General features: G+C 34.1%; 3 protein-coding genes across 3 annotated transcripts; 2 read left to right on the forward strand and 1 right to left on the reverse strand.

Annotated features, from left to right (window-relative positions):
- Window positions 1–7: 7 nt before the first annotated feature.
- On the reverse strand, window positions 8–2,132 carry LOC132708679 (zinc finger protein 615-like). Its single transcript, XM_060681167.1, has 3 exons — window positions 1,525–2,132; window positions 510–1,383; window positions 8–453 (listed from the first exon to the last, which is right to left on the reverse strand). The coding sequence occupies exons 1-3, from the start codon at window positions 1,984–1,986 to the stop codon at window positions 146–148; spliced, it is 1,644 nt and encodes a 547-aa protein (XP_060537150.1). The 5' UTR covers window positions 1,987–2,132; the 3' UTR covers window positions 8–145.
- A 59-nt stretch (window positions 2,133–2,191) lies between these two features.
- LOC132708681 (ferrochelatase, mitochondrial) lies at window positions 2,192–3,846 on the forward strand. Its single transcript, XM_060681172.1, has 6 exons — window positions 2,192–2,342; window positions 2,396–2,573; window positions 2,626–2,847; window positions 2,927–3,194; window positions 3,265–3,534; window positions 3,590–3,846. The coding sequence occupies exons 1-6, from the start codon at window positions 2,336–2,338 to the stop codon at window positions 3,785–3,787; spliced, it is 1,143 nt and encodes a 380-aa protein (XP_060537155.1). The 5' UTR covers window positions 2,192–2,335; the 3' UTR covers window positions 3,788–3,846.
- Window positions 3,847–4,252: 406 nt separating this feature from the next.
- On the forward strand, window positions 4,253–20,836 carry LOC132695543 (leishmanolysin-like peptidase). Its single transcript, XM_060659849.1, has 12 exons — window positions 4,253–4,513; window positions 8,808–8,905; window positions 9,291–9,321; window positions 11,383–11,465; window positions 15,448–15,741; window positions 16,724–16,927; window positions 17,098–17,320; window positions 19,211–19,398; window positions 19,454–19,746; window positions 19,802–19,968; window positions 20,060–20,179; window positions 20,254–20,836. The coding sequence occupies exons 1-12, from the start codon at window positions 4,388–4,390 to the stop codon at window positions 20,407–20,409; spliced, it is 1,983 nt and encodes a 660-aa protein (XP_060515832.1). The 5' UTR covers window positions 4,253–4,387; the 3' UTR covers window positions 20,410–20,836.
- The last annotated feature ends 35 nt before the right edge of the window (window positions 20,837–20,871 follow it).

The following is a 20,871-nucleotide window of genomic DNA, read 5'->3' on the forward strand; positions in this document are numbered from 1 at the left end:
ATATTAATCAACAATTTTTATTGACAAAATTAACAATGGCTGGGATATATTATGTAAATACAACTAGAAAAATATAAATAATTGTCAGTATCATAAAACGGTCAGCAGTAGGAAAAGCACAGTTAAAAAGGAAACAAGGAAATTATTAATGAAGATCTTTGAGGTTTACTGTTGAAAAATCTTCGTTATCTAACAGGTTAAGAGCATCATTTTCTGACATAATTTCAGGGACACCCAGGCTTTTTATTGCTTCTTCAAGGAGCTCATCTTCACTCTTAGTTGCAGACGGAACTAATTTTACCGAATAGTCGGGATAGGAGAAATTAAATAAGTTATTGCCATTATTAACTAATCCATACAATTTCTGTGATGAAGTTTGCCCTTTATTTTGTTTTGGTAACTTGTGATGCTTCTTAATGTGAACTGATCTTGAAGTATAAGCTGCTGCAGGAGCTGTAAATAACAAAAAAATGCTTAGTAGAAATATTAAAGATTATTATCATGCTTACACTCAGCATCAGTTTCATATGATGTACTGGATTCCACATGAGTCTGACTGTGAATCTTTAAATGTTCTGCTCTTCTGTAAGCTTTATTACATCCTTCAAAGGTACAGCAAAAATTTTTGCCTTCTCTATGTGTTCTTTCATGACGTTTTAATTGGCTAGCAGTAGTAAACCTCCAAGTACATCCTTCAAAGTTGCAGGCGTAAGGCCTAGACCCTGTATGACTTCGTATATGTTCTTTAAGCCTATAAGCAGTTTGGCATATTTTACCGCAATTGAGGTAACTGCATATGTATGTATTTCCATACTGATGGCTCTTGAGATGATTATCTAATAATGCGCGAATAAAAAATGACCTTGTACATTTATTAAACGTGCAATGGAATGGCGCGTCATTGTCGCTATGTTGCTTGCAGTGCGATAACAGCTCTTTGTCATTCCTAAAAGCACTTTCACAGCCAGTTACTGGACACAATTTTGTAGCTGGTTGAATATGACGTCTCTTTTTATGCTCATTTAAATTATAAATAGTTGTAAAGTCTTTATTGCAGCCAGGCATATCACATATATAGTTCCTGTGTTTTTCATGAGTTAATAAATGCCTGTTTAGTTGATTCTCTTTATAAAATTCCCATTTACAACCTACATATGTACAGGAGAATGGTTTTATTGCTAAATGTTTTAATCCATGGATTTTGGCTGAAGCTGGCTGGAGAAATGCTTCTGTACAGTCTCTCACCGGACATAAATGTACTTTGGAATTTATGTTTGTAATTATCTGTGGCAATGTTATTTTACTATTATCACAGATTGGATGAAAATTTACAGTTTTTACATTCTGATGACGTATTGTTGGTGGTGATGCCAATGATGTCATCTAAAATTGGAAAACTGCTCATATATTAACACCAGACGAGTTGTGATATAGGTAGTTTAAAATAAAAATTGTCCTTGAATAATTTCAACAGAAAAAAATACCACAGATAAACTTGGATACATTAAAACAAAAAAGAGTTACCTTAATATGCTGAGTAATAAATATCTGAGTACCATTACCATCCCGAATAAATAAACCAATGCCACTACTAATAAAAACCATTTCTACAGACACAGCAGGTCTTTCTTTCAATATTTCATCCTTATACTTTAGGCTTGAAGTCAAAGTAGTGTTTTGTTCTATTTCATTTTTTTTATTCAAAATCTTAGCCTGTGATTGTGTGATACCTTCAGTTCGATGTTTACTCAGTGTTGACGATTTTGGTGTAGCAATTACATCTTGCAAGGAGTCTGTTTCAGTTCTACTGCAATCATCCAGTTGTACTTGACTAAGCAGTGGGTCCTTTTGCAGGGAATAATCACTTGGCAGTGAATCTTCTTCCAATAAAGGAAATCTTTCTTCTGTTTCCATCCAGTTTTCAAAGTTCTCTAGATAGTTTTTAGCATACAAACAATAAGGATCTTCTTGCATTTCAATTTCCATTTTCCATTCAGATTATTCACATCGTAGGCCAAGTTAATATTAACCTCCAAGGAAATAAAATTTCCGTGCAAACTTTAGTGCTATTGAATTTTGGAACTTAATTCTAACATTAACCAAATAACGAATAATAAAAAAATTCGATTGAAACTGACATCTGTCAGATGATAAAGCAGTAGCGACATCTACAAATATGTGTGGGTTAAAGAATCACAGCAGATTGCTATTTTACCTTTGTAAATTTATGCATTTGATTGACATAACCAAAAAATGGTAAACACTTAAGAAATTATGTTTTACATTTAAAATGTAGTGGCACGTCATCATTTACAGGTCAAATCACAGTTCTACAATGTTAAGTAGGTATCTGAATATTATAGTTTGCCTAAATGCTTATGCTCAAAAATTTCAGCAAAAATATTTGTTAGGTACTGTCCCCTATGGCGAAGATATTATTCAAATTCCACAAAACCGAAAACAGCAATAATTTTGTTAAATATGGGAGGGCCGCAACATATTCACCAGGTTGGTGATTACTTACATCGTATTATGACTGATCGAGATGTTATTCAGTTTCCATTTGCACAAAAGTAAGAATTTTTTTGGGATGTTATATGAATTACAATGTATACTGCTATTTAGCATTATTGGGGAATGGATTGCCAAAAGGCGGACTCCTGATGTGCAAAAGAAATACCAAGAAATTGGGGGTGGGTCTCCAATCTTGAAATGGACTACACTACAAGGAGATCTGTTGTGTAAGCAACTGGACAAAGAATCCCCTGAGACTGCCCCCCATAAGGCTTATGTAGGCTTTCGTTATGTTCCTCCTTTTACTGAGGATGCACTAGAGGAAATGTTAAAGTAAGTTTTTCATTTGAATTTTTTGACATTGCAAATGAAGATTTTATATAAATTTCTTATATATTTATGTCTTTATTAGAGATGGAGTTGAGAGGGCCATAATATTTTCACAGTACCCTCAGTATAGTTGCGCTACTTCCGGGTCAAGTTTTAATGTTATATATAGATATTTCAAAGAGCATGGCTTCCCCAAGGGGTTAAAGTTTAGCATTATAGATAGATGGTCGGTTCACCCACTTCTAGCGCAATGCTTTGCCGATCTTATTCGCAAAGAATTGCATAAACTGCCAGAGGATAAGCGAAAGGAGGCAGTTATATTGTTTTCTGCACATTCTTTACCCTTAAAGGTACCATTGGTTTTGTGGTGTTTGCGTTGTGCTGTTCTTGGGTAGGTAGTTTTTATAGCCCATTTTGTAGGCTGTTAACAGAGGTGATTCATACCCTTCAGAAGTTGGTTGTACTGTTCAATTAGTTATGTGGGACTTAAAATACTGCAATCCGTATCAGTTGGTTTGGCAATCAAAAGTCGGTCCTTTGCCATGGTTAGGTCCTTTTACGGACGAGACTGTTAAAATGTATGGTAAACAAGGGAAAAAAACTCTCGTTGTAGTCCCTATTGCTTTTGTTAATGAGCATATTGAAACTTTACATGAATTGGACATTGAGCTGGTCGAAGACGCAAAGAAGGTAAGCTATTATCAATTAAATTGAATGTTCGATCGATTTTTGCTTCCTTTGACAGGCAGGCATAGAAATTATCAGGCGAGTTCCAGCACCAAACGATCATCCGCTCTTCATTTCTGCCTTGGTAGACCTGGTGAAGCACCATTTGAAGAGCAATTTGGCTGTCACTCCCAAGTTTCTAAATCGTTGTCCCCACTGCGAAAATGCCATATGCAAACAGAGCAAGGAGTTTTTTGCAGAAGTCTGCAATTTGTAATATTATTCTGTGCATTGTAATATTTTTTTACTGGCGAATAAAATTACCATGACAGTTTTTTTTTTCGTTTTTCTTTCTCCAAAGAAGTGGCTTTAATGGTTTTAATTAAAGGCAATTTTTTGCTCTCTTTATTTTCTTGTTGAATAAAAAATGAAGTCCTAAATTGTAATTCCACAGGAAGGAAAACCCTTGTCTTATAGCGGAATTTATCTAAATATTATTCTGGAAATCACTTAATGCATTTTCCAAGTGCCTGTTATATAAGATAACCGGTTGTGGTGCGCGTGTGGTGATTCACATTTTTAGAATTATTTATTGTTATTATTTATTCCGGCAATTCTAAACAAATAAAATAGTTTTCGCCGTGGTAATTGATGCGAAAACTGTTATTAAAACAACGCAAAATTGCGTTTCACGTCTGCGCGATTTGTCCGTGTTTAAGCTTATTATTTCGACGCGTTTCCCGTGTTTTCATTCACTTCACTCCGTTCGATCGTCGAAGCGGTCGTCGCGATTCTGCTTGTGTGATGTAGTTGATTACGAATTTCTAACCTCAAATTTTAATATTTAACGTATCGTATACAGTTTTTTTTCGTAGCTATGGTTCATACTCCGTTCCGGAACATTGGCGGCTTATTTTTTTTGTTTTGTTTGATTAAATTTTCCTTTTTCGTGTGTGTTTTTGGACACAGAACTTGTATTCATGTTTACCCCAAACATCATCAGGTTAGTTTTTTGTTTGATATTAGATAAACGCTCCCGGTTATGTTTATGAAATAAATGATGTTGGTTGTAATTGAAGCATAATTAATGTCCTGAAGATATTCATATACGTTTGTGTGTTTGTCGTAATGCTGCAATAATATATATAGTAATTACTGAGGTTATTATAGTTGTACTGTTTTCATTTAAATACCAGTATGTTTTATTATTATCCCTTCGCAGGAATTAGTTAATCCATTAATTTATAATTATTAACTTCTCAATATTTACTTACTAAATATTAATTAATCTTAATAAATACTAAAATATTTTCTATATTCCCTTTACTTATCATTTTGTTTCCCATCACAAACATCATTTTGTTTTCATTTCTACATTAAATTCAATTATTTTGTGTAATGTTTTGTGAAAAATCTATTCATTATTAACAAATATTTATGCAGTACATTTCATTCTATATGTATTCCAAATTCTCTCTTGCTCTGTATATTTATTTCTATTAAAATCCCTCTCGTTTCTCGACTATTGTTAAAATAATGATTTGTTTACAGCGGTTGATTCCATGTATTTCTGAAAAGAAGCATTTTTATTCCTTTGACATAGGATATCCTTGCACTACTTTCCTGGTTTATCATTTTCCCGACTCTTTTAAAGGAGTCTTCATGAAAATAATTATATTAGTCCTTTGATGTCAATTCCTATCTCTTTCTTTTTGCGGCTATTTAAATAAAAATTAGGTCGTGGATGAGCTTTGTAACAGAATGAAGCAGGACTTTTATCGTTTATCTTTGTTTTATTATTGTCCGCCGGTCGGACTATTCTTTAAATGGAAGGACATTTTTTTTATGGTGCTCTATTTGACCGTATTAAAATTTTCTGCGATAAAACCTTGGGGTACGATAAAAACGCATAAACATTTACAAACTAGAAATCGTGTGAAATTGACGTGATGACAATAAAAGTGTCGTCATTTCATTTTCAAGAACAAGTTCCGATAATAAGTATTCACCACCTGCTTTACGAACTCGCATCTGAATGTAAAATGGGCTCTAAATCTGTTTCGTTGACCTAGATAGAATAAATCGGTGTCGCGGTAACTACTGAAAGATCTTTTTAATAAATACACGTAAGGGACACGTGTCCCTTTTCTTGTGTGTTTTATTCACCAATCCAGGCCCTTATTAAAGTGACTTAGTTTCCCCGAAGCTTTCCTCTGAGGTCCTATATAAAAGTTTCTTTATCTTATTAATTCCATTGGCTTAGTACATCCCCAATACAGTGTTCACCCTCCATGAAAATAAAAAGCTGGGTATTTTCCCCGTTGTGTGTTCTCTTCATTTTGGTAGAATATCGAAACACCAGTTGCTTTTGTTTTAGTGAAAACGCAGTCACCTTGCTTCTACTTGATAGTATTTCGAATGTTAATTCTTACATAACCCTTTATTATATGAATAAATGATACTAATAATAATTAAATGCGACTCTGAATTGCAAATTTCCCATACGTAACAAAGTCCGTTTTAATTTTTTACCACCTTTAAACTAGACATTGTCGTAGTTTTTTTTTATGTGCTATTTTCTTATACAGGGAGTTTGGAAATATTTTCGTCTCCAAAGTCATCGTCAGCCTGTTTTAAAATTTTTGAAATAACATTCTATACGATTTATGTCTGAAGGAGAAAAAATCAAATTTTGTTGTTATTGTGTGTAGCTTTCATTCAGTTAAATTAATCAGAAAGAAAGTTATTTCAAGAAATTTCCTATTTGGAAGCATTCGTCAATTATGATGCGTCAGTTGGTTAAATTTAATTCTCTCGATTATGTTATGTTACGAAATACCCAAAAAGCATTTTGGACATTCTTATTCTTCATATTTGAATTGAGCTGCAGCTTGATAGTTATTCAATAACTGATAAGTTATCCACTGACAAGGATTTTTCGAAGCTTTGTACAGGGAGCATCATGTTCCTGTCCTTTCACTCATTCGCTTCCATTATCATTGGAAACGGAAGCCTGAGGGGAGATTCGCAAAGTTCAATTGCTCCGTCCGACCTTACTCTTTGGTTGCCTTAATAGGTCCACGAACTAGAGAATCAACAATCCCATATTTCGCTTGGCATTAAAAAAAATCTCCGAACACGACGCACTACGATTTTTTTCAAAATAATTCTGCTATTTTTGACTACCGTGCGTGGAATGAGGCCCACTCAAATGTTTTTTCAATTTTTATTTAAACAATGGCTATTAGAGTGTTATTATTCAATCTAGCTAACCTACATTTGTCTAAATTAGCCTGAGTAATGGGATGAATTAGTTTGTGACTTTGTCGAACCTTTTCATTTCGCTAGTCAAGTGTTAAATGCGATTTGTGCATTATTCAAGCAAATTAATGTATGTTTGCATTAATAGCACTCTCTACCTACGAGAATTGACGTCCAAGGCACTTGAACTCCTTATCGTGCAAGCCAATCACTCTTTCGCAAAAGCTCGTTTTGTATTGCTGGAATATTTAAAATTTCTTAAATTGTCCAAAAGACGTTAATTTTGCCTGCCATAGGCGTACATCGTGAACATGATGGGGAAAGGGGGGGGGAGGTTGATAAGATAGAGTACACGCATTTTTCTGCTAATAGACCGTTTTTGTTAAAAAAAATAGTTAAAAAGTGTAACCCGACAGGACAGTTAGTAATACCATGTTATGTGAAAAACTGCCAGATTTATAAATAAAAATGTTTTTAAATAAATATTAAATGGAGTAGCATTAAAAACTAATATTGTAATATTCCTATACAAGTACGAATGCGTTGTTGTTTTAAGCAAAGTGGTTTTTCTCCTTTTAGTCGTCTCGATTTTTATGTAATTATCTGCAGCAATGTTTTTTCCATAAACAGAATAATTTAAAACGTTGTTTGTTGTTCGTGGCTCAAATTTGTGTTAACTTGAAATAGTAGAAAACGTGACGTTCTTTTCCCGGTTTAAAACAAAAATTAAGTGCCATCGTGCCATCTATAGTTAGATAATTAAACGTCCGTCTGTCTATATCTCTCTTCTTCTAATTATTTGCACTCGTTTAAAAAAAATGCGATCCAAGGACATGGACACGGTCGTGCGTGTATCTTTACAAATCAATTCCTTATTGCTAACGTAATATTTGATTGTTGTGCCGCCTTAGGGGCACGGATGTTAATTTAACGTAATCTTTACGTAATGCTTAACTAAACGTTAGAAAGGAATGACGATTCTCCTAGCTGCATCGCGGAAGGATAAGAAATTAAATTTTTACAATATCAACGAACGGAGAAAGTGGATATCTGAGATGAATAAATGGCGGTTTGTTTAATTAATATTCGTTTGTGCGTGATTGTCGATTTACCACGTATTAAAATTTATTAATTTTTTTAAGTCGTTGCCAAACGCGCGGGTTAGGCAATTTTGATTTGGCCACCATTTTGTGTTGGCGATTCGTGAGTCCCCATTAACCACGAAAACGAAATTAAATTATGCAAACATTCGGTTTTCTTCGTCGAAATCACGCAGAAAACACGTGATGAAAACACCATTGATAAATAAATTTTTCTACTCCCGTCTGTAAAATACCAAATTACGCACCGATCTAGCGTGCGGGAAGCGTCACTTTACCGCGTCAGTTTCGTTTCCGACTTCCACTTCGGACATTTCCGGGATTTTACCGCACGGGTTTGGGAGCAATCGGATGTTTTCGGAGATATTTCCCACGCTTTGAATTTTGTCAATTCTGACAGTCATGTCAGTGAATTTATTCGTGTTGCTTTGCGCAAATGTAAGCAAAAACTAACGGTCGTAGAAAAAGTATAGTATGCTACATGTTCGGTAAACTTTTTAACTCGCTCCGCTCGTGTCAAATAAACTCGCGAGTCAAATGCCGTTTACCGCACGAGTTGCATAATATACTATTCCCATAATACATATATTTTTTTAAATTACGATAAAAACGGATATTAAAATAGGTCCCAATTTGTATGATTAAATTGAAAACTCTCCATTCACTACAGAAAAAGAAAATTAGAGTGACAAATCACGTCTTAGTTGCAAAAATAATTTTATTCGATCATGTTTTATTTGCCACATTTTTAGGGAGACCGGGTAGTAAGATGAATGGAAGAAAATAGATAATTCATCAAGATGAACTAACAATTTTAGTGGAAACCTAAAAAATTGTAGCAGCCACATTGTTTTAGATGCTGTTAAATTATTTTTTTATTATATTATTTTTGATTTCCCATGTTCTCGCCAATGTTTATGTTTTCCTTTGTTGTAGGTTCTTCATTCATATGTCGAGCCGCAGCATATCGTTAAAAAGCGCAGTATAAACCAGTCGTTAAGGATTTTGCTCTACTACGATCAAAGCGTGTACAGGTACGACCAAGTTTTTTCTCGTGCCCGGTATATTTTTTTGTCTACGTTTTTAATCAGAACATTAAATAATTGGTCCTATAAAAACGATTTGCACCACTTTCTATTGTTGCTGTTATTTATTTTCTCGTTTATTTAAAAACTCAATCGGTAGTAAAAGCGCTTGGATTTTTTTTTCGCAAGTAACTTCTAATCATAGGCGTGGCAATTCCCCGATTTGTTTAGAAAATAATGTAGGGTAATCGTTTATTCGGTTGGTCCGAAATATCTAAGCGCCATCCATTCACCGGCAAAAAACTGCATTTGTTATCCTCTTATTACGGAGCGCTTAAAAACTGGCGCATTGTGGTTGGTCGTTTAAATGTAATGGTATATGTTTTTGTTACAGGCTGGACGAAGAACGATTTGATTTGATTAACGTAAGTAACTTTGACACGTAATAAAATTTTTACGACCCATCTATCAGTCTAGAAAGTGCAGTTGTTTTATTAAAATTATAAACGCTTATCTTTATGAGTTGTTTTTAATATACGAATTTCAACCAGGCAATTTTAGGCAGTTAATTGTAATTACATACCCACCGAAATAAGAATAGAGTTAAATTATAAATTGCTTATTTCGTTTATTAATTTCTTTGTCGACGAAACGTTTTATTTTGGTCAATATTCTATAGCCACATTTAAAATATAAAAAAACAATGTTAATCTTAACAATAGTTATCACTCACGTCTTTCACTTTGAAGGAACTACATCGCAACACAGCTTAATCATTTACATCAGTTTCTTATTGTGCTGCACCGTACAGTGCTATTTTTGCGTATTTTCTACTTCCTTGACGATGCCGTCAAAGTCAAACACATCACTACTGGGCATATCACAGTTGGTATCGTTGGTGCCGCTTTTGGCGGCATTTTCTTCTATGTCGCCCTTCATGACCGACATATTGGTCCGCTTCCTTTCTTTCATCCTTCCACTTTTTGACAAAGAGTACCGCCTGTTGAGTACCGGTATGTCAGTTCCTTTATCGTCTTCTTCTATGCGGCCGTCCTTTGGTTTCTCCTGTCCGTTTTTGCTCTTCTTGATTTTGGTGCCTCCGAATAAGTTGGTAAAGAAACTCATAATTGGTGTAGACAGGCGGTTGTTTTTACACTGCCATTGATTGCCAAAACGATAGGAGGCCGCTGTGTGTGTGTGTGTAAGACCGAGATAAGATTATGGCAGGTATTAGATAAAAGATTATTATTGTTTAGATTATTAATTAGGAATCGTGAAGTCAATGAAGTTTCACCTCTCGATTAGAGTTTCACTTCCCGGCGACATCGATAGAGGAACAAATTACAGAAGTTGACAAGCAAATTATATCTAGATTAGCATTGATGTATCATGTATTGAAAAGTCGTTTAAAATTCCGTCGTTTTGAGCTGTCTCGTTAAAGATCGATGGCGGTTTTAATTAATGTTTTGACTGGGAATTGAGTAACTCAAAACTAAAAAAAAAATAAAAAATTAGTACATTTTGACGTATAAAACAATTGCATAACACTTTCGGTAAGTCCAAACAGGAAATGTTCTTCACCTTTATTCGGAAGCTCTGATAGTTTTGGAGATAAAAATTTTGATTTAACATTCTCTTATTTAAAAAAATTAACCAAAAAATTGGACTTTGTAGTCGTTTTCCACAAAAATGCAAACCCCCTAAAAGTCGTATTACATTTCAAACCGTATACCACAAAAAAAAAATAGAATAGGCGGCAGTAACAAGAACAGTATGGCTTCCCCACGGGTTGAAATCAGTTTGCCTTTTAAATTGAAATCGCCAATATCTCAAATAGTATTGCGGATACATGAAGATGCTTTATTATAATAATTATTCTAAATTGAACACAGAAAAATAAAAATGGGACTTAAGCGAAAGTAATTATTTCTTTTTACTGTTATGAAATGGTTTTTTATAAAAATCTGTTAATTTTTTGGTGAAAATGTTTTTTCCTTATTTAAATTAACTGAGTTAAAATATTGAAATTTTTGAATTCTATTATCGCCAAAACTATCGAAAAGAGATACCTACTTGGATTTGCCCGTACAATACAAAAATTGAAAAATATACAGGGTTGTTCCCAAAAAAAAAGAAAAGAAAGTTGGGCCCAGTGCCTCAAAATGGGATTGCTATTCAATTGTTTATGTTTCATGTAGCTACCTACTAAACCAGTCGTTGATACGGCTGTGCGTGGCATTTATTTTGATAGAAATAGTATGACCGTTGTTGAATGACTGGTTCGTGGCAGGTAATCGCCTACGCGAACAATGTGCCTGCCTCTATCCTTATATGCGAAAATGTCACCATACTTTTGTATAACATCTTTAAATTTCAAATTTGTTCAATTTTTATTTTCGACAGAGTTTGGCCTTGGCTAGTAACTTCGTTGACACCCGGTAGATCGCTCGAGAAGCGAAAGAAAGTCTAATTTTATTTTATTTCAGAATACAATTCTTCCGCAAGCGGTGACGTTTTGGGAAAAGGCCTTATTCGTACGGAAAACGGAAAATATAATAAGACTAACGAGGTATGTTAAACGTATACTAATAAATTGCGTTTAATTATCTTCCATGCACGAGAAACGGTAGAAATTTCGATCCGTATTAGGGAAACGTTTTGTTTGAAAATAAGAAAATTCAAAACGATTTCTATTTCTTCTTTTCTTCGATGGCTAGACGATGGTGTGGGAATAATTCCCAAACATGCTTTTTGTTTCGCGCCGTTACGCTTATAAAATTTTTATTTTAAGTATCAGCCGGAAGTTGGCGTTCCGTGCGAATTTCATTTAATGCGAGATTTCCCGCGCAATCGCGTGATTTATAGGAAATGATTGGCTTTTCGAAAAAGCCATTTTAATTCGAATATTGGCTTTTATAATAACCTTGCGCTGGATAATACGGACGTTTTATGCATAGACTGGATGATTCCAGCTTTGATTGTGGATCTACAATTAAATTGGAAATCGCGTTTACAGTTAAATGCGTGCAAAATGGAAAACGAATTTCTATATGATTATTCTCGCCCGAATAAACCGATTCCTCGGTTTGCCTTGAATATAATTTTTTTGCGCGCGCAAGTCTGGCCTTCGAATGACCACGGTGAATCGTGAGCAAGGTGTTTGGTTTCACAAAGATGGTTGTCCGAAATGAATTAGTAGCTAGCGTAGATAAAATCGGTTCTATAAATAGGCGATTCATTGGAACGCACCTAACAAATTTGAAAAATATATGGAAGCGGGGTCACCAGACACCAAGACAACCTTTTTTGGTCTGTGTTTAACTTTTTTTAATGGTATTAATACTTATAATACTGATGGTGGATTCTACACGTTAAACGTTTATATAAAAATATGGCCGAACAGGTCCGTACCTTGCTTAGAATTTAATTATTTGGGGTTTTGTTAAGAAAGACACAAAAGAATATTTATTTATGTATGTATTTATGTTTAAATTTAAAACTTGCGTTTTGTCAATTTTTTAAAATCTAAAACCCATGTGTTGAATACACTTCCATAAGGTAGTTCTGCCACATTTATACTAGACCCGCACATATTTTGCATAATTCGCACACGATTCAACACACGCTGTATTATACACGAAATAAGAATGATTACTAATAAACTTAAACTAAGTAGTATACCAAACCAAAGAATATTAAACACAGGTAGGTATAAAATTATTTTCTATTATGGACCACAATTTTACTTGAATTTAAATTGCGAAACTTTAGGTAATAATCTTGTTGCATTGTATGGTGATGACCACCCTTGGATAATCCCATTCAAAAGCAATTATTATTTATTTATTATCCTGTTATGGTCTGTGTTTAAATTTTTTATTAATTACAATATTATTAGCTGCATATACCGGATGATTGATGGTAGACGTTACACGTTTAGGGTGAACTCTGCCCAATTTAAATATTTTTTCTATTACCTCCGTAAAACACCTGATTACATACCGCTCTAGCGTGCGGGAAGCGTCACTTTACCACGTCAGTTTCGTTTCTCACCTATCCGAGTCATTTCGGACATTTCCGGGATTTTACCGCACCGATGTGGGAGCAATCGGATGTTTTCGGAGATATTTTCCACGCTTTGAATTTTGATGTTTGTCAATTGTGACGGTCATGTCAGTGAAGCTGTTCGTATTGTTTTGCGAAAATATATATATATATACAGACCGCCTCCATATACAGACCGCCTCTGTATACGGACCGTCTTCGTATACGGACCGTCTTTGTATATGGACCGTCTTCATAGAGGGAACACTTTCATAAATAGATTGTTTTCACAAAGAAATTATATTTTTATATAAACAATCAATTTATCATTTTTTTTTAAATACTCGCTCTACTGCGCTCCGGTCGTGATTAAACTGTTTGAAATAATATTTTTATATTTAATTAATTTATATTTAATGAAATTAAATAAAATTGAAAATGAGATGTAAATAGATATATCCGTAAATTAAATATATTTTAACCATATGTTTTTTGATATGTCGATTGTTGAACATAAGATTTTTATGTTGAATGTAATAATTTGTTTTGGTAAAAGAAAATTAAAATTGAAATAAAAATTTTTTGGTACTAATGAGTTTTAAATACATATTTTTGAGTTTATTATTATTATATGTTATTAATTTATATTTAAAAAAAAAATAAATAAAATGAAATGTGGCAAAAATTATTTTGTGTTAAAAATGTATATATATATAATATATATATAATACATTATATTATGTTTAACTTTAAAGGAAATTTAATAATATCTTAGGATTATTAAATAATATACACAGTGTCCAATTTGGAAAAACACACAGAAACAATATATATACCATTAGTGTGTGTCACGTCATTAATTTTAAACAACTTTGCATGCCATGGAATAAATTTTTCTGGATAAAGCTTTCTCAAATTAGAATCAAAATTTTAGTGAAAACCGCTGCAGATTAGTAAAGCAAGGTAATAAACAAAAATCATCCGATGAAGAGGGCGGTAAAATTTAATAAAATATAGCCGTATGCTATATTGTATGGTATATACTGAAATTAAGTGTAATAGCTAGTATAATTCTATACACATTTTGGAAGTTTGCTGTGACATTTTGTTCGCTTTTGAAAATTGTTTCGTAAGTAACAAAATGGAGAGTAGTACCCAGTTTTGAAAATCGCCCGAGGTTTGATTTTTCGAATTTTAAATTTAATGTAATTATTTTATATATAAATGCCCAATGAGTACACGATAAAGATTTACTAATGATAATAATAACGTCACATTTATGTTCAAATATAATGTTGTTTTGCCCGTTTTTCGAGATCTTATTGGTGCGTCTCTAATTTGTAACACCCTGTAAAAATTTTTCAGCCTACTAATTGAGAATAGAAGAAAAATGTAGACCCGAAAATTGTATCTTTTCTAATCGTGGCAGATTTTTTCTTAAATTGAGCACTTTTTTTTTTGTTTCAAAACTTGATATACCTTCTTTTTCCAAATATTTTATGGAACATTTCTAATATTCTATGAATTTTTGGAATATGTTTATTGAAAGTGATATTAAAGTAATTTGAAATGATTCTTCACTATGATTAAGGCAAGTGTCCACCAAAACATTCCGTATTTGCAAATTGGAAAAATTCGATCTAATACACGAAAAGTGGAATTAAATGAAAAAATATTGGCAATAGTTATTTGAAAAAAAGTGTTTACAATGACATTCTATTGATTTATACGAATTTTGAATCAAATACATCAAAATCCCACACACTGTATAAAGAAAAAATTACTAGAAAACAGATTTCTGAAATTTTTGTTTGTTTAAATGTTGGAGTACTTTTGTTTTAAATATTATTAGAACACTAAGCACAACATAACAACAATCGCGATTTTTAACCAGAACTAGTCCGCATATCATTTGTATCGGTCTTCTATTTAGTACATAATATTCTATGCCTCCATACCGTAGCCATACTTCGAGCGCATTCATACATTTATTTTCGACGTTTGGCAATCTTCTTCGCCAAACATAAATTTCCTATTACATGCATCTGATTCTCATCTCTGCCATATTAGGCCCAGACTGTCGTGGTTCTCTTATATTCAATGAATTTGCTAGAATGTCGGCGACCACGGGCCGTTCATATATTACAGATTTTTTTTTTGTTTTTATTTCTCTACAGTTTCTTACTACTGTTTTTCGATTTTATTATTATTTTTTAAATCCAGTGAGTAAGTGTTATCAAACTAATACGAAATAAATTGCGTAATAGAAATTATTTTTATTTTTTATTATTTTTAATTCTTGCTCTAACAGAAATCTAACCACAAATACCAAAAAGGACAATGAGTGTGTTATTCCCTCTATAGGTAATAATATTTAAATCAATCTCAATATTTCAATCAAAACCTGATTATGGTGGATGCCACATGGACAAGTTAAATGGAATATTTTGTGGTGGGGGTGTTTCTGTTCGGGTCGGTTAAAATATCAAAATCGTGTTTTGTTTCAGAAAATGTAGCGATTCTCAAGTGTTTGTTAAAAATGGCCAAACTTACTGTATCGACGTGTGTAGCGAAAAAACCATGTGCGGGGAAGTTGAAGTTCCCGACGACCATCTGGACGCGTGTCGAGTATGCAATTCTACCGGTCAGCAATGTAGGATAATGGAAGGATCCACACCTGGCGGTGGCATACCTGATTTCGATTTCGTATTTTATGTTTCCGCTATGCAGACGGAAAGATGTAATAAGTCGCTTACCGTGGCGTACGCTTCACATTGTCAGCAAGAATCTGGTTTAGACAGGTATTTGGTGATAACTGTACTATCGACCTAATTATATTCGGATAAAATTAGTTGGCAGTTTGAGTCGGATGCGAGGGGATATCATAGCGGATTTCGCGCTCCAAACATTTGCCGGAATTCTGTTTTGAATGCGGAATTAACTTTTCGCTCACTGCTTATTGGGCGAGCGTCATAGAGGCGACAGCGAAGTTTTGATTTGATGGTTAATTAAATAAATTAAATTTAACTTTCATCGTTAAAATTCGCGGTTATATGTGTACAGTGCGTTCCTTCATGGTGTGCCACCAGGTGTCGTTTTAAGAAAAAAAAAACTTCATATGTAATAGGTATGTTTTAAACTTTTGAGATACCGAGTTGCAAATTTTTTTTTTTTTAATTTAATTTTCTAATTTTTTCCGCAAATGTGATGATATTAATATACAGAGTGGTCTAAATTATAATGGAGAAACTTTTACAGCGTATTCGACAGATAAAAATAAGTAAGTAAGTTCGATACCTACACTAAATATAAATATAATTTCGTGAAAATTCGAACTTATAGTTCTTATTTATTTTGGAAAAACGATTTTTTCGGAATATTTCAACACCCTGAAACATTTGAGGACATAAATTTATTTGAACTTTTTACTTAGTTTTATCTGCTGATATTCTTCGTTGTAATTCGGACCACTCTGTGTTAAAATGCGAAATTAGTATCACTCTATCTAAAAAATTTAGGGCGTATTTTCGCATGAAGTTTTTTTTCTTAAATCGAGCTCAAATATTATGCCCTTTTGTATTGACAGTTGACTGTTTACATGATGTCCACCAACAACACATACAAACATTGTGTAGCATCTTCTATGTTCTTTGTCTTCCTTTTTTTTAATTAAATAAAAGGTGTTCTGTCACTACAACGCGTCGGTATTCACGTGGATGTTTGGTTTGCAATAAACACTCGCCCGGTTCCAAATGCATTTTTGATTTTCGTTTTTTTTTTTAGGCCGATCGCCGGCCACGCGAATCTGTGTCCAGAGAGTATACGTACGAATCGGCAGGAGATTGAAATACTTTTATCTACGGTCAAACATGAAATCCTCCACGCTTTGGGATTTTCGGTGAGCCTGTTCGCGTTTTATCGCGATAGAGATGGTAACCCTCTGACAGAGCGTAGCCCGGAAACCGGTAAACCTCCATTGAACGAATCGTGAGTGCCTTTCGTTTTTATCCTTGTTCGAAAACCTTTTTGATTCGGAATGTTCGTTTTCTCTCTGTAAAATTTATCTGGTAGTTGGTTGAAACATACGTCTGGGCCGGTGGTCTAAGTAGCAGCTTGGATAGCCGCTTGGTTTTTTTTTTTTGAAAATTTTATTGTAGATTACAAACTTATCAGTGGAGTGATCGAGTAATAAGCACGTACAGGAGACATTGGATGGTTAGAAGCGGTTACATAGCTCGCGATATTCAAATGCTGGTTACTCCCACCGTCGTAAAAGAAACTAGGAACTATTTTAATTGTTCCGAGCTAGAGGGGGCGGAGTTGGAAGATCAAGGCGAAGAGGGAACGGTGCTTACCCATTGGGAGAAGCGCGTTTTCGAGGTTTGCCATGTCACCTGTTTTTTTTTTTCTTTTTTTTCCAATATATTACATTTTTTGTAAATAATGCCATGTGAGGTGTGGTATTGGCAAATACTCTGTTCATACTTCGCTATATAATCTAAAAAGCTCTTCGAATGCAAAAATCCGGTGCCTGAAAAACTAGGCCAATATTAAACTAATATGAATATTAATTGGTGGCCTGAATGGGTAATTTCATTTATGTAGACTTGTTATTGACGCATTGGACCTTGTCTTGGAAAAATCTTTCTCAAAAATTTAATACATCTCGTTTCGAATATGACGCAAAAACGAATAAATTACTTAAACTTTCAGAGTGCAAAAGGAAATATACCGCTTTCCTAAATCCAGCCAACAAAGATGTGTAAAGTTCCACTATTTGGATTCATTCACGTTCAACCTCTGCATTTTTATTTATTTTTGAGTTTATCTGGATATTTACTAAAATGTATCGACACGGGGTTATCTCCCACGCAGAAAACGTCACAGCAAATTTTCACTAGACATGTCACGTTCGCTTGGTAAAATATTATCTTTTTTCATCTCTTGTTCGCAAATTAACACCTTGTGACAGCAGCTCTTAGAGCAAGTAGCGGTAGAAACACACGCTACCCGAGCAAATAACTGGTCCACTATGCATTTTGATCAATTTTTATGGTAATTAAAAGTTTTTTTTAATCTAAACTCGAATTTATTTAATTATAAATAAAAATCACTGAAATCTCGTTTGAAATTTAAAAATATTATTTTTTATTTATTGTGTCGCAATTATAAGAAGTAAAATTAACTTGTTCTTTTTCTCTATAATTTATTATTGTTATTTCAGTGATTTTAGCTTGAATTGAGGTGGCTTTTACTTGATGAAAATCCTTTTATCAAAATAAATAAGAACTGAAAGTTAAGATTTTCACGAAATTATATATTTTGACATGACAATTGTTTCGACCGAAAAATGACAATAAAACCTTAATTAATGTTGATGTGAGAATTGAAGTTTAATAATGGAGAGGTATTTAAATCTAATTGATCGTTAAGCAATACATTTGAATGTCTCATTTTGTTAATCTCCATGGCTTCCAATAAATTTAATTTTCTACTTTTTGTGGCTGTGTGTAAAATATCAAAATTGTCGTCAAAAACGTGTTTTTCTTTGTTTAAGTGTGTAGCATAATCAGAATCTCTACTATTGTTTTTAAACGCTCTTTTATGTTCGTTGATGCGTTTTTTGAAGGATCTACCTGTTTGTCATTTCAACCTGTAGACACCTGATTTTTAAGATTTTCCTATTGTGTTGTTAGTTGTGAAAGCTATTGTTAAACCACATTTTGGCAAATGTTTTGAAACTTTTCATTGGGTTCTCCTATGTATGTAATTGTTTTAAATTGTTCGTGTTCTGTATTAGGTTTCGGATAAATAGAGTTTACTGTTGTCTGTATTTGTTTTTTATATAAAAGATCGTTTAAAAACAATAGTCTAGATTTTTGACGACAATTTTGATATTTTACACACAGCCACAAAAAGTAGAAAATCAAATTTATCGGAAGCCATGGAGATTAACAAAATGAGACATTCAAATGTATTGCTTAACGATCAATTAGATTTAAAAACCTCTCCTTTATTGAACTTAAATTCTCACAACAACATTAATTAAGGTTTTATGGTCATGTTTTGGTATATATAGTAGCAGGTAGTTTGTAAATATTACACTCGATAAAGACACGGTGTTGTCTAAAGAATTGTCATGTCAAAATATTTAATTTCGTGAAAATCTGAACTTTTAGTTTGTATTTATTTTGTTTTTAGTTTGTTTAAATATGCCGGAGACTATTATTCCCATAATTTTAAATATCGTATTTATCTTCTTTTTTTAAGAACGAAGCTATGACTGGAACTCACACTCAAAACCCGATCATATCGCGTATTACTCTTGCCCTAATGGAAGATACTGGGTGGTACATCGCGAATTACTCAATGGCTGGTGAAATGTCGTGGGGGAGGAACTTGGGATGCGACTTTGCTACGAAAAGTTGCAAAGAGTGGATGTACATGAAATCGTCAAGGTTGTTATCCACCGACCTTTGTACGGAAGTCGGAATCCAAATTTTAACTTTTTAGGGGATTCTCGATTCACCCCTTCTGCAACAAAGTCAAACGCGATCCTTTACAAACGGAATGCACCGACGATAGATTATCTGTTGCTTTATGCAATCTCGTTAAGCACGAACAGGAACTGCCTCAAATTTATCAGAATTTCGATTATTTGTCCAACGTCGAAACCGGCAACGAGGGCTTCTATGGGGGGTCCGTTTCTTTGGCGGATTATTGTCCTTACATTCAAGAGTTTACCTGGAAATCGAACGATATTATCGTAAGGGGTTCGCACTGTCAATACAAGGAAAATAACCCTAGTATAAATGTCCACTTGGACCAAGTACGTTTTCAAATAACATTTGTGTATTTTAGAGGCGGATAAAAATTTCGCCCTGGAAAAATATGCGAAGAACTCCAAGTGTTTCGAGCACACCAATCACATGTGGGAGGAAAAGTCCTGCGGACAGATACGCCAGTGGAGGCACTGGGGGTCCGGATGTTACGCTTACAGGTGCCAAAACGGCAGATTGCACATATTGGTTAGTTGGTTAGCGTTCTCATCCGTTTAGAATACGATTTTCTCAAGGAAAATAGGAAATATCGGGGCGGTGCTGTTTTTTTTTTTTGCAGGTGGGCAATTATTCCTACGAGTGTTACCACGCGAATCAAGAGATTTCCATCAGGATAGTCAACAACGGTTGGCTGCACAGGGGCGGGATCGTGTGTCCCCCCTGTAAGGAGATTTGTGCCGTGAGTATTATTGCAGACGATCGTATTAACCGGTCAACACAAATGATGTTTATATGTGGTCGTTGAATTTGCAGAAAGAGTTCGAAAGTCGTGGGGAATATTGCAAAAAGGGCGACGAGGCGCCCCCCTCAATATTTTATCCCCGGGACGATCTTCGCTGCGACTCTGACGTTTCCAAAGCGCGATATTTAGTGATAATCCTCTTGGTATTTTTGCGTAATTTGTTTTAGACGAAATCGACTCGATGAGCGTTCGCCGTCTGTCAAGACTGATGTTTTAATTAGTGTTTATTATGGATTTCAGGGCGAACCGCTCGGTATTGACGTTTTAAATACTTGCACCCTGTCATACGGGGTGTCCGAAAAACATTCCCGGTGAGCTTGGCAGGATATTTGTTTGTCACGGCAACTGCTGCAAATGCATTCCTGCGTTTAAATTAATTTTATTTTTCTTATCGTCGTGCCAATCGGTGTCGATCGGCGGTTTCGAAATGTTACAAATTAGATATAACAGCGTAAAAGGTGAGATTAGACTGTCAATTGAAAGTATTATTTAGAAATCCATCATTCTGGTGTGGACGCGAACGTGAGAATGGGAATTCTTATTGAAAAGCCTTTTTTTGGGCCTAGCCATTTTAGAATATTTTTTTGTCTTGTATATATGTAATTGTTTTAAATGAATATAAATTTGAA

This window comes from Cylas formicarius, unplaced genomic scaffold, assembly GCF_029955315.1.
Source record: "Cylas formicarius isolate icCylForm1 unplaced genomic scaffold, icCylForm1.1 PGA_scaffold_12__32_contigs__length_19106922, whole genome shotgun sequence".
Classification (NCBI taxonomy): Eukaryota; Metazoa; Arthropoda; class Insecta; order Coleoptera; family Brentidae; genus Cylas; species Cylas formicarius.